We start from the raw sequence: 14,360 nt of genomic DNA on the forward strand, positions 1-14,360 counted from the left end.
AAATCACAAACCAGTTAGCATATCCATGTGACCTTTATAGTAGCCCAGAATGGAGGGAGAAGTTCCCACATTTTATCAAAACTTATTTTGGGTTTCCTTGATATTTGGGGTCCAATCAGTCATGCCATGTGACTGAAAGCAGATATAGCTAAAACAAGGAGAAAGTAAAGCTCGGTCATCAGCGTGCGCTTTTAGATCAGAGCTACCATGAGACCAGTACAAGAATAAGGGACCACCAACATTTGGCAGCCCATAAATACATCAAAGCATTTGCCAAATGGCACAGGGGGGAAAACAGCTTTGGACTGTGGTTAGTGAAGCTGGAATCTTCTAGCAGCTTGTTCTAAAGAATTTATTTTCATGGCAGAAAGACCATTACAATTCATTCATGGTGGCACATTAAATTTAATCATTTGGAATAGGATTTCTTTTCCACTGTAGTAACCAGGGAAGTGAGCATGACACTGGACTGTGAGGCTCTCATATATTTATTGTAAAGTTCTCTTGTGCTGGTTCAGCCTTGGCTTTCACTACCCTTATTGATACCAAGAAAAGTTATTTAATTACTACATAACAGCCATTTATAGAAAACATCTGTAAAAAAAACACACAGATGATTTTTTCTATAGGTAAATAAACACTAATGCATATACCTGACTTTTCCTACTAGAAAGGGACATTGCTTAAAGTCTTATGTATATGAAACAAGAAAAAATTCCAAAATGATGAGTCACAGATGCCTTTGACCTCACACTTCAGCCACTTTGCCAGAGGCTGTGACTCTAACACCATTCTGCTGCAGCCTGTCCCAAACACGTGGGTAAACCATTCACACAATACAACACTCCTCCTCTGCTGAGATCATCCCTCCATCTCTCCTCCCACTTCCACTAAGCAATATCCATTCATGTCTCACTCCCATTCTCTTCTGCTTGCAGTGTATGTGGCAGTTTACTGACAAAAGTATGAAAGCTCTAACATATTCACTGCAATCATCCTCACCCTGTTCCCATGCCAGGGACATTATGTGTTCCTTCGCACACACCAAGATGCAGTCATAGTTAGCACTTCTGACCTTGGTGCAGAAATGAGGGCTTGTGCATGAGGGGAGCTGCTGGGACCAGTTGGCCTTGCACTGATCTCCGACCAGTTGTGTGGTTTCTCCTCTCATGATTAGGGTTAGGTTTGGGTGATGCTTCTTTGGAACAGTTCAAAAGGGCAGATTTTGAACACATAGCACAAGGACCATCATGACAAAAGCAAGTGCAATTAATTAAGATTGATGGGACTCAGGGATTTTATTAGTGTCCCCATGGCATTTCTAACATGGTTGTGCTGAAATAGCTATAATATTTGCTCTCTTTTGACCGGCTATGTTACTGATTGGAATAGTCTGACAACCTCATTGCATCAGTGGGACAGCCAAAGGAGTACACACAAGAACAAAGAACACTGGATGTTTCTGTTCCAGGTGAGTTAGATGGGTTATTCTAATGGCAGATTCATTTATACATAATGCTGCTCACTGATCTGTAACAAGCTGGAGATGGAACAGTGGGGAACTGTATAAAACACAGTGAATTAAATTTAATGTGTGATTCATTACATACGTAAAGATGAAATAGCTCAGTTAGATTTGTTTGAATAATCAGTATTACATTTACATCTAAAAGGGAATTTGGTAAGTGTTCTGTATGCTTGCAAAATGTAATTGAGCTGAAAAAAAGCAAGGAAAAACACACTAATGGTAAACTATCTTCTTTTAAGGATGGCTCACATGAAGAGATTTGCTGCAATTCCTATGTCTAAGGTACACATGTGACATATGTGTCTCACCATCCACTTTATTAGAAAAACAGACCTTTCACCTGCAGCCATTAGCAATAGGCACATCTTATAGGTGTACGATTCCAGACTATTGCCTGTATGTTGACACACGCAATTTGTCAGTCACCCACAGCTGTTGTGTTCATCACAGGTCTGTTTTTATATGTCAGTGTAAATGCTAGTTTGAGTGTGGTCCGCCTCCCAGAAAAGTCCAGTAAAGAGCAAATAGTGGCCCTGTGGTCAGAACCTGACCACTGATGAGTTGCATGATGGTTAACCCAAACTGCACATGGAAACAGATGGACTGTAGTCTCTAACTGTGCATAAAGTGTTTCATATAAATAAATGTTTCTAAAAAAGTGCGTGGTAAGTTTAATTATTAGGCAATACTTTGCATTCTCTGAAAGAGCTGGAATAGCCCACTTTATGCTTGCTGAGAGAATATGGGCACTGTTGCCATAGTGAAACTGGCAGAAGAGCTCAGGCAAAAAACAGCAATGGCATGTTAGCTCCAAATGCTCTCCGCCCATGTGCTGTGACGTGCTGTCCTACCCGTAGTGCATGAGGGACATGTGCAAAGAAGAGGACTACGCATTCCTGAATGTCCCAGGTGAACCGTCTGTGACAGCACAGACGAGCACGCCTGAGGGAGATGACGGGCTCAAGCAACAGGACGACCGGCAGGAAACGGTAAAGAGATTTCTGCGCTCAAGCCTCAAACCTCTTCCAGCTGTTCGCTGTCAATCTTCATTAGCATTATTTGCTACTGGTTCAGTGTGTAAGTGAACATTCCGGTCTGATCAGGTGCATCAGAGGCTGGAAATGGAGCAGCGGGAGCAGGAGAAGCGTAAGGAGCTGGAGGAGCAGAGGAGGGTACGTGGGTCTGGAAACCCCAAGGCTGGGCAGTGTTCCACCCCAGCTCAGCTATGCCCATGCACAGAGATGATAACATTTCTTTCACCAAAGTCTTAATAGCCCGTGCCTTTCTAAGCACAGCAGACCTTTCTGTGTTCCAGCAGACTTTGTTTGAAAGCCTGAACTGCGATTGTTTGCATCACATGCTTTGCTCTTGGCTGCAGCGTCATGTGCATTGACACTTGCTGCCCAAGCCGTTACAGTGCTGACGAATCAGGTCAGAGGTGTGGAGTTACTGCCTCTGCACTTACCTTCCCATAAACCACAGCAAGCATGTGGCGCAGCAAGCACGTGGCAGCTTGATGGATGCTCAGGGCTGTATGGGAACCACAGCAGAAGCCCCTGTCTAGGCTTAGGGATGCTGCATGTGGGTTTATCTGTGTCTAATGAGAGAGGCCTTCCAGCTGCACACTCTCTGCAGTCAACACCGTCTTGCAATAATAGGTGAATGGAAGATCGCACCAAATGACAGCCTTGTTGTTATTAGTGTGAGCTATTAGCAATCGGAGTGGGTTAATTGCTCTTCCTCTCCACGTGTCAGTCCAGTTCATCTGGCTCCTCTAATTTCCCAAGAGCTACAAGCTGACAGTTGACTATTTGCACTTCCTTCCTATGAAGTTGCTTATCTTGCCTACCATAAAGGAGAGGCCTGGCTGCAGCAGCAGCACAATGACTGCCCTTGGTGCCCATGCCTGCCCCATGCAATCCTCTTATCATGCATTACCACCAATTTCCATGGAAACAGAACACAACAAACACCTCTGACAAACGCCTCTCCCCCTTGTGGATCTGTGGGTATGTGTACGGAAAGGGGTTAGGGTGGTGGCGGGTGTGAACATTTCAACTGTCTCCACAACGAAGTGCCAGAACATGTTTTCAAAGGCGTTACAAATGGAGGCGCCTTGTTTCAATGTTTTCCACATGTGGAGGATCTCAAGGTGAAGGTCTCTGCTTATGCGAGCTACTCTATTACCACCCTGGAGACAGGAAAGAGGCTCCCCACTAGACATGTTTGAAGTGCGGAACAGCAAAGGTCAAGGCCAGGCCTATTCTCTCACACTACATCAACTGATTCACCCCAAAATGGATAGCAAGGCCTGTCTCATAGCAACACAGGAAGCAATTTTTCAGCATTAGGTGTTTTTCAGTATTTAGGGTTAGGCCTAAAGTTCAGGAAAAGACATCCCTTTTCATAAAAGGGCAGTTAAAATGCCAAAACCTCTTTTAAATAAAATGAGTAATTTTCCCAAGACAAGTATGCACTATTTTCAAATACAATAAGACTCACATTCACAATTTGTTTCTTTGAAGCATAGTGACATAATTTAAATCATGAAACAGCTAGTCAAGAGGAGCATGGTCTTACACTACCACTACACTAACTTTTACTAACACTAACTATCTTGCTAACCAGATCATTGACTAAGTTGTGTATGTGTATGTGCATGTGTTTGTGTGTGTGTGTGTGTGTGTGTGTGTGTGTGCGTGCGTGCGTGTATCGGGGGAGGCTGTCTGCAGAAGAAGGAGGTGCTGTGGAGAAAGCATGTAGCAGAACTAGCATCTGAACGTGAATCTCTCCATGAGAGATCACACAGGCTATGTGAGTTCAGGGTGAGGTAACCCCACTGCTTCTTGCACACAAATACACATGCAATCACACATGCACAGACTGATTAACCACACAGATGTGAGATTCTGATTAACCACACAGATGTGAGATTCACGGACAGGCTGAGTTAACAAAACATGCTACATACGGCACAATAAACAGTGTCAATTCAGGCTGTCTGAGACAAATATATACACACCAGGCAGCCCCAAAAGTTAACAATATGCAAATGATTACAAACCAAGTTTCTATGAAAACACAGCCATTGTTATAAGCTTTGTGACGCTCCCAATAGTAATTATGCAAAAGATCACTCATAATTTACATATCAAAGAACAGATTGTAAACTTCTTTCTAGCCCTGTTTTAGATTGTAATTAAAATGGATTATCACAGTAACCATGGCCATTCAGTAGTTTAGATGTTTCTATTGTATCTTTCTTTTTATCTATTTACACTCTTCACTGTCACCTTACAGAACTTTCAAAGGAGAGTTTTGACGCAGGACCTGGGCCTAGATCCAAGTACAGACAACGAGAAACTCAACCAGCTCCTTATGAAACTGTAGCGGTGGTTAATGGCAAAGAGTATTATGGATCATGACTGCTAACAGGTAAAATGACTAGACAGCAAAATGAGAATAATGGAACGACAAAAAAACTGCAAAGATAGGCAAACGCCAAGCCAGTGCGGGGCCCTAAGTAATCCTCATTAGAGAGCTCCAGCTGACCACATTTCAGGCTTTAAGGCTTTAAGAGGTGTGGTTATGTATGTGGTTACCCTGCAAGATGGGCGTATTTCCTTACACATGTGAATCTTTATTTAGATTCTTAAAGAACCTTATACAGCCACTCATGACTAGAGAGAAAAGGACAAAGAAAGAGAGAAGAGTGAGAGAGGGCCCCAACAGGGCAGGTTCAGTATTAAATAAAGGAGAATGCGGGGAGTCATGTTGCTGCGTGTCTGGCCCCTGAGGGCAGGAAAAAGCCAGGCTCTTGCCTCGCTCTCTCGACCTCTCTTGAAGTGAGAGACATAGCCGCATTGAAATGCTACAATACTGTGCTGCCACTTATACAAATGCTTTGAAACTAGGCAGCTGTCCTACTGTCACTAGTTTCCATTAAATGTAAATGAAACTAAATGCCTAACTGGGTGTAATGTTCTAGATTTTTTTCTGTTCTGATCCATAGCCTGTAGCTGCACTATCATGCAAATCACCTTGACAGATGCGCTCACTCTATTTTCTTTTTAATTAATAAAAGCCTCCTGTCATTGATGTCTCCTTCAGCTCATTCAGTTTGCCCTAATTCTCTGTGGTACAACAAACAATGAGCTTTTCCAAGCAGTCTCTCCCATCTGCCAGTGTTTGGAGACAGCTCCTCTATGGCCACACTAATAGCCAGGAAACTAGCCAAGGAAAATGACAGAGGAACCTAATGGACAAATCGGGTCAGCTCAAAGTTTTGTCAGTTTCACTAAGGAATGTGCTACAGGCAGGGCTTACATGCCCGCACACACAAAATGGAGGAATTTGGAGATGTACACATGCATACACAGAGTTCCATGGTGTAGCTAACATTTGAAACCAGGTGAAACACAAGTATGTAACATCTCTAGAGAAGCTGCCCTTGAGCAAATTCTGAGATGTTGTGACCACTGCTCCTCAAATTTGAAAGCCCAAATACAGCTGCTCTTGTCCCTCCCATATCCAGCTTTGGAGATCCATCCAGCTCCAAGCATTGGCAACAATATATATTTAAATAGTAGGAGAAAGCTACATACAGTATAAATACACACAATAGATAACTAAATCACACAATTATCCATGTGTAGTGCCCCTGTAGCTGACCTGGCACAGCAGGTTGTGCAAGGTGCTAGCAACACCAAAACCATGGGTCTGATTCCTAGGGACCACTAGCACTATCAATGTTTTATATGTATAAAAGTCACTCTGAATATGAGTCAGTCAAATGCTGAAAATGTGAAAACATTTTGACTATCAACCTTGCTGGTGCTGTAAAGAAATTCTCAAACAGAGGAAATGAGGGACCTTGAATATTGACTATTCCAACTTGAAAGTACCTTAGGTTGCTCTCAAGATAAGGCCTCTATTATTAATGAAATCACTATAGAAATGCACTGAAGCGTCTGCATAGCTGCACAGTATGGGGTCTACAAGCAAATTCCATGCTGACTGGAGCCTTATAAGGTCATTCAGTCAGAGGTCCACTGCAGTCCTGGCCAATTGCACATTAGACAAACCTCTAAAAATTAAGAATTTTTTGAGGACTGTTACAATACTTTCTGCTCTGTTATAAAATCTATATTTTTATGAACTACACAAAGATGATATTTCTACAATATTATTACAATGCTATGTTCTTTGATTCTCTAAGCAGGGTGCATGCATCAAATCAAATGGCAACAAAGAATTTTACTTCCACGTAGCCATGCCATTACAACTCTAAAGCTACAACTAAATATAAAAGTGTGTAAAATAAAATGGGGTAGATTTAACTACTCATATCAACATATTAACCTTAACCTATTCAACAGAGAGCCAAAAGCCATCAAAAATGATTATCATGGTAATTTATGATGTCCCACAGAGTTACAAAATGATTAGCATGGTCATTTATGATGTCCCACAGAGTTACAAAGATTTGACAAAGATTACACCAAAATTAACCTGAAACTGTTTTAGAAGATTGATCTTGGTAGATCAGGCTTGCCATTACTTATGTTGTTTTAAATATTTTACTTAACATCTTATGCCTCCCTATGTCAGGTTTTCTGGGTTTTTTCTGTTTTTTTCAGGCCTTTTCTAAGCCTCCAGCCTGGTTTGTGTGACTACATTACTCAGTTTTGACAATATCCAGAATTCTTCTGGCTCCTTCCCTGAAGCTGCAGTGTGGTGAGTTGCACTGTGACTGTAGAATACAAATGGCACCTTGATCCTTATTGGCAAGTCATCCTTGTGGGGAAGTGACAATAAAGACCGACTATAAATTGGGAACAAGCATAGCAGCACCATAGAGCTGCTGCTTTCACAAATAAATTTCATATACATACAATGTATATGGACCTTTGCATGAATATGAAGTACTGTGGGTTCTTTAATGTGATAGCTGGGGGCTGGCCTTCCTCCTCCCAGCTCCAGGCCACGTAGCACTGACTGTTCCTTCAGGTGATCAAACGTGGGGAGATTATGGATATGGCCACTAATGGGTCCCAGCGGGGCCACAGTCATAAACATATCCTGCAGTATACCAACTGCTAAGCTGTAGTCCGAACATTGGACCAATAAGTGAAGACTTAAATATCTTGGAAGAAGTTAAATCTTGTCTTAAAGTTAAGAGCCTGCTATAAAGTTATACTTTTTAGGCTGACAGTGCCTTGGCCCAGTTGATTTATCAGTAGGTAATGACTATTGACTAGTCTTATTTAGACTAAAACATACTACAGAAGCCCATTAAAAACATTACAATGAACTGCAAGATTCAAAAGGTTTATGATATGGCCATGAATGTGTACATTGGGCCTTACCTGTCAAAAGACCCCCTAACACATATCTCAGCAACTTACCTCAGCTAAACCACCTGAAACATGAACATTAAAAAACTGAACAAATCACCGTGAAATATACAGTGATTTTGCATCTGTAGAGAAAGAGATCTGTAACATGATTTGACACTCATTCAGTTTTATGTATTGGGTTTTGTACAATACAATTTGTGGATTAAAGTACAGTTTCTTATTCCTTATTCTTTATTGACCACTGAATTTCAGGCTCTCTATTAAACCAAGAGATGTCACATTATTCAGATAAACAAATAAAGCCTACAGTGATGTCATTACCTGAGAAAATGAAAAATTATATTTATTTGCTGTGATACGCTACATCTCATCAAATTTGCAAGCAGTTTTGTGTTTGTGCAGTTACCCAAATTGTGCAATGACTGCATGAGTATGAACCAGATGTGCACTTTAGTGTTGGAGTGCCCCCGCCCCACAAAAAAAGAAAGAATCTTCTTCTCAGTTCAAGAACAGATGGAGGGAGAAAACATTCCAAAATATGTGAGAGGCCCCTTGGATAAGAGTCCTGCTCCCACTCCAGTGTCTATGCTTGTCAACCAGTCGCTCTGTGCATGAGATGATTGCAAGCTGTCCAGTGAAGCCTCTGCCCGGGTGCCCAGGGCAACCGTCTCCTCCATAGATTGCTTGGACATGTCAAAGTAAAAAAAACCAAAAAACTAAACAAAACAAAAAACAAAACAAACACGGTGCTTGTGGACATATGCTCGGACATGCAGTACAGAGGTGAGTAAATAATGACCTCTTCTGCTTTCTGCTTTTTAACTCCAGTGAAAAAACACTGCAAAGAGGGGTTTGCTGGCCCTCAGCAACAAGACGGACAGCTCGGCCCTGCCCTCCTTTGTCTCCTAGTCCTCCACTCCGAGCACTGGTGCTTCGGAGACTGCCTTGCCGGCAGATCCGTTTGCGGAACCCGACCCCACCCCCTGACCCCGCCTCCCTCTACTCACACAGCTGTGTGCCTGCCTGCGTCGCTGTGGGGGGACATGGAGGCCTGGCGGGTGAACTGGCTGAAGCTGGCAGCACGGGCACGGGTGCGGGGCCGGGGGGCCAGAGGGCCCCAGCCTGCAGTGGGGTCGTCTGGCTGGGTAAGGTGGGGCAGAGGTAGCTGCACCTCGGAGGCTGGCTCCGACTCCAGCCGGGGCTGTGGCAGTTGCCGCGGCAGCACTGCCTCTTTGGAGAAGAGGCTCTGGATGAGCTGCAGCTTCTCCTTTTCCTCATTCATGAAGACGTCCACCAGCAGGGTCTTCTCCCTCTTCAGCTGCTCACTGATGTTTTTGGGCACGTCCGGGATTACCCAGGCCACCAGATAGCCCATGAACATTACCAGGTTCTGAGACACACACACACACGATGATAATGGGTAGGAAAGATGAGAAGAAGTAGGCCATAAGCTACAAGGCAGACCAAAAATAATATGTAGATTGGTAAAGCAGACACGCTCAATATCTCAGTGTTATTCCCTTCATCAAGATGTTCACCACCAGTGGGATTAAGAAGGTTACTTTCAATAATATTGTGTTACAGATGACTGATTAACTAATTTAAAAAAAAACGGTTGTAATATCAGCAACCTATTCAAATTACGCTGTTAATTTTGAATTATTTCCCATTTAAGAACTGTATACTTTGCCATTTAAGCTTTCTCGAAAAAATACACAAATATGATGCTTTTAGCACTAAAGAGGTTTATTGTTAGCATTAATATATTTTAAATACAAAATGTTGCTGAATGTATTCTGTTACTGCTCAACCTCACCAGCACTGGTCAATGTCAAATCAACTGGCCACTGCACAAAGAGCCAAAAAAGTGACTTATGATGCTGAGGCATAAAGCAGGGGAAGGTATTTCTCCCGCCATTTCTGACATAAAGCAGATGGCACTAGTACAACACCTGGCCAAAACTGTTTATTTCCCCATTAAGAGAACTCAAGCAGAGGTGCCAGTAGTTTACATCTGAAACCAATTACAGCATTTGCATTATAACAAATCTCAATGAGCGACATTTATGCTGAGTAACAACTCACAAACAGGTACCAGAAACATGGGACAATGCACTTTAAATATGAGAAATGTAAGCTCATGCTGCAGTGACAGCCAAGCTGCTGCTCGCTGGGACATGTGTTATGCTTGAAGCAGCATGCATAATGTGATGTAACTGCAAACTGTGACTGGGTGAAAAAAATATTTCAGCCCATTGGGGAAAAAAGGAAAATCCTTTTTTGCATGAAATTATTACGTAGTGTTCGAGCTAACATTGCTTGCACGGGTCATGGTGCTTGGTTTCTGCCAATATAAAACACTGTACCTGGAACAGTATCACGAAGGCCAGTCGTGCTGCGAGGACTGACCAGTACTGTTTGGAGAACTGGTAGGGCTGCGGCGACCACGGCGGTTCTCTGTAATCCTTGTACCTGCAGGCAGAGCAGCAGGTAAACACACCAGGGGAGCGGCATTTACGGTAGTTGTCGTTAGCCATGGGCTGTTTTTTGAGCTGCCAGTAAACAGTGTGAATCAGTAGCACATAACTCACACATTCTTTTAGAATGTTAGACCTGCGACATATTTATCGATCATTCTAGATGATTTAATTCATAGGACCAAGGAGGCAGGAAAGATGGCTTTTCTCACAGCACCTACCCTGCCTCCAGTGTTTCTCCGCAGTATCACGTTGGACTGCAAGAGCTTTCAGGTGTCACTAGCCATCACAAAATAGATAAAGAGTTTAGTTGGTGCCTAATGTCAACAGATGTATCTCAACACGTGTATCTCTGTAAAGATACATCTGTACAAATATTGCCATCAAAGGGAATGCATTCCTTGCAGAGTACAGTTAAACCTTCAATTTTCAGAGCTCTAGATTAAATCAAGTGTAGTCTACATGGCATATTCATCACAATTCTGATGTCCTGTAATGAATTATGAAAATGAAGCTTCAGAGCTGATAAGATACTCTTGCTATATACAGTAAAGCCTGGAACTTTAAGACTAGTAGCCCTGTATAGCCTGGGATTCAATTTATGCAGCTGAAAGAAGTACAAGAACATGATATGGTAGCGATAAGGATTTATTTGATTTGGACATGCTTAACTGCTGTTTCAGATTATTTGGGAAGCCTATTTATAGAAGTTTAGCAGTACTTTATCCCCTCTGAGCCAGCTACATATTCATCACTCATTCAGAAACCTTCACTCTCACAGACCTTCCCTCCCACAGACTCACACACACAAACATGCAAGCACAAACGCAGACACACACACACAGGGCTCGTAAAACCCACAATCACTCTGCCACTAGGACCTCTAAGGAGAAAGGCTAAAGTCTGCCAGCACAGAGGCGAGCCCACTCCCAGCAGCCTGAGCCAGGAGACGTGGCCTGCCTCCGCCAAGCCTCCTCGTGACCTGCCTAAGCGGGCATCTAGGCCTGGATGTGAAGTGCTGGCATAGCTGTGCTGCTACTTCCCATCAGCTCATGGGGAAAACACAGGAAAGACCCAATTCACAAGAGACTAAATTAGATGAGGATAATTATCACTCACCACTCTGGTGATTTTTGTCCCATAAGACTTGACCATTATGCGGTTTGGAAAAAAAAGCCCATTCACATGACTTGCAGTTCTGAAGTGGCTAGAGTAAAGGACATTTTGGTAAATCAAGCACGTATTTTGGGGAGTGCCTGATTTCTTTTCTTTCCAGTATCAGTAAGTAAGGTAGGTAATCAGAGGCATGTACACAGTCATGCATGTGACTAAAAATTCAGATGAATGGATTGAGAGAAATTAATTCTTCTCAAGCATATGGATTGCAGAAATTATGGATGTTAGGAGGTCATGCAGCTCCAGTGTAATTTTAGCCCTGTGTGAACAGCTACTCCTTTCTTGTCAGACCAGTTACAGAGTGTGAAAGAAACATACAATTATAGTGTCACTCAAAATACCAAGGAATAAAATTATTGGCATCACTGGTATATCAGTTCAGATGAATTCAGAAGTTCATATGAATAAAGAAGTTAATATAGCTGATCTAGAAGTGTATTGCCTAGCCATTATGGCTCAGGGGGGAGAGAGGGCAGGGGGTTGGGGGCTAAAAGCATGTATGATGTCAGTGTTTTTGATATGTGGTTAAACATCTAAATCCTTGGAGGAAGCCCAGTGTAACGTCTGAGCCATTAAGACCAGATGCTAAAGAGAGAGTGTGGACATCTTTTTCCTTCATCTTCATTACAACTATACAACAGCAAAACATGGATCACAAAGGCAGTGTGGCAGAGCTATTAAATTGAGAGAGACGGTGTGCTTCATTTTAGTTACAAACATGGCTGATGTGATAGAGATGAGACCTCTGTCCTAAACAGTGATGTGTATAACGGCAGGACATGTTTATTTGAGCCACAGCCGAAAACCCTAGAATGAAATGTAGGGCAATCTTTGGCAAATGTGGTATGGAGGAGTTAAACTCTCATTGACTTCATTTTTTTTTTTTTTTTGGTAACAAAGCCCTTTAAAATAAGGTCCGACAATTCAACTAAACTAACCTACCATGCAGATGCAGAAGTCACCTATGATATTCATGACTTGCATGCACTTGGCTGTCTTTTCATTTTATCCCCTATTCTCCCTGCTCCAAGCTTCACTTAGATGGTCCCCCACCATTCAGCTGACTGCATTACATTAAGAACCCTTTACGAACCCATGGTGCAATAAAGTAGAGTGTGCAGAGTGGAGCGGCAAGGGCTCACCTGCACACGCTCACAGAGGAGCCTACAGGAGCCGTGCCTTCTTTAAAATGGCTGACGTTGAAGTAAGACAGGGTGTGGTCGATAAAGCCATTCATGGTGCCAGTCTCGCTGTACATGTACTGATAAACAAGCCGAGGGATGAAGTCAGATGTGAAGGAGATGACGAAAGCCTGAATAATAAACACAAGTATATGAGGCAGATTAAACAGCTGATAGCAGTTTTTTTTTTTAAATTCCATTGAATGACTCCACTGACTTCTACTGAATCCCATTTAGAACAGCTCTCCATTCATCTCGGGCAAATGTCAACCTCACATTTGTACTGATGACAGGATATGTGGGATTACAGATTAATGAGGTTGCATCTAGTGCTAGTGAAAATACATACTTTTCCTCTCTGCTGAGCTCATATGAAATCAAAACAAATTCAGAATGTTTCTACATTTGGGAAAAATGTTTGAGGTTGTTAAATAATCTCCATATCTGTATTAAAATGTGCAGTTGCATTTTTAATGTTGGGTAGATGTGTTTCTTTTTCTTTTTCTGTTTTTGGGGGTGGGGGGGGATGTTTGTAGGACATTTAAAAATGAAAGAAAGCCAAGTAATGTGTAAATGTCTTAGAAAAATATTTAGAGTTGACCAGTATGGATATAGCACCCTGTTTTACAAGTATTAAATTATGATTATGTTTTCAACATAATTTATGACCCTGTTGTGACTAATGAGTAAGAAACTCTATTCCAAGACAAACAAAGGTTTGCTATTGGAGATCAACGAGTACAACCCATACTTCATTGAATATTCAGAATGTCTCTCTGAACAGACACTTTCCCAAACTGGACAGCTGACCTTGGTATAGCCATTCTGATCAGTCAATCAAAACATTGTTATAAATCATAGTCAAAACAGGGTCATAAATTCATACTTGCAAGAAAAACAAAACAAAACAAAAAACACATAAAGAGGAATACATCTGCAACTTCTTTTTACATTAGTAAATGTTATTTTACATTTAAAATCTGAAGTATTTTTGTAAATATAATTTTACAAGTATAAAATCTATTTTCCATAGTGAGCTAACAGTTAATAAAGGCCTGCATTAGATGCAGGTCACCTTCACTGCACAATCCAGCCTGAGGGTCCTCTGCTTATTTCACCTCATACTGTACAAATCACATTTCCATTCAGCTGTGTTAAAGGAAATTAGCCAGAGCTTTGTGAGTGAGAAGTTTATGTATTTAAGGACCTCTCCTTAAATACGTAAAATGTACAATACATAATATTACATCAAGTGACCTCGGAAGAACATGTGTGAAACCACACATGTAAAATAAGCACAACCCTTTAAGATAATTTTTTACTCTTTGGACGACGACCTGCTTAATACGGCACACTTCAAAGCATTCCATCAAAGGTTTTCCTTGGAGGTCTCTTGCCCATATTGAGCAGAGTGCTTCTCTGACACTGGAGACTGAACAATTCCCATTACAGGCCCACAATCACAGGGAGAGACAGACCTCTACCCTAGAATGGAATGAAAGTAGTGTAACTTTTGGGCTAACTTTCATGTAACTCTTCCTTTAGGCTCCTTTAGGTCAACAGATTCATTAGGGTGTGGCCTTCTGTGCTGTGACTCCTCCCAGATCTCTCCAGCTTTTGTAACCTTGAGCATAACAGG

General features: G+C 42.0%; 1 protein-coding gene across 2 annotated transcripts in view; it reads right to left on the reverse strand.

Moving 5' to 3' along the window:
* Positions 1–6,925: 6,925 nt before the first annotated feature.
* The window catches only part of ano2b (anoctamin 2b), a 36,161-nt gene continuing 28,726 nt past the window's right edge, over positions 6,926–14,360 (reverse strand). For both annotated transcript variants that reach the window (XM_027015853.2, XM_035528623.1), the window contains 3 exons: positions 12,683–12,852; positions 10,254–10,359; positions 6,926–9,277 (listed from right to left, as the gene is read on the reverse strand). In XM_027015853.2, the coding sequence (XP_026871654.2) occupies positions 8,891–9,277; positions 10,254–10,359; positions 12,683–12,852 (663 nt within the window). In that variant the 3' untranslated portion in view covers positions 6,926–8,890. The remainder of the gene's footprint in view (positions 9,278–10,253; positions 10,360–12,682; positions 12,853–14,360) is intronic.

The sequence above is a fragment of the Electrophorus electricus genome, chromosome 7 (assembly GCF_013358815.1).
Source record: "Electrophorus electricus isolate fEleEle1 chromosome 7, fEleEle1.pri, whole genome shotgun sequence".
NCBI classification, from domain to species: domain Eukaryota; kingdom Metazoa; phylum Chordata; class Actinopteri; order Gymnotiformes; family Gymnotidae; genus Electrophorus; species Electrophorus electricus.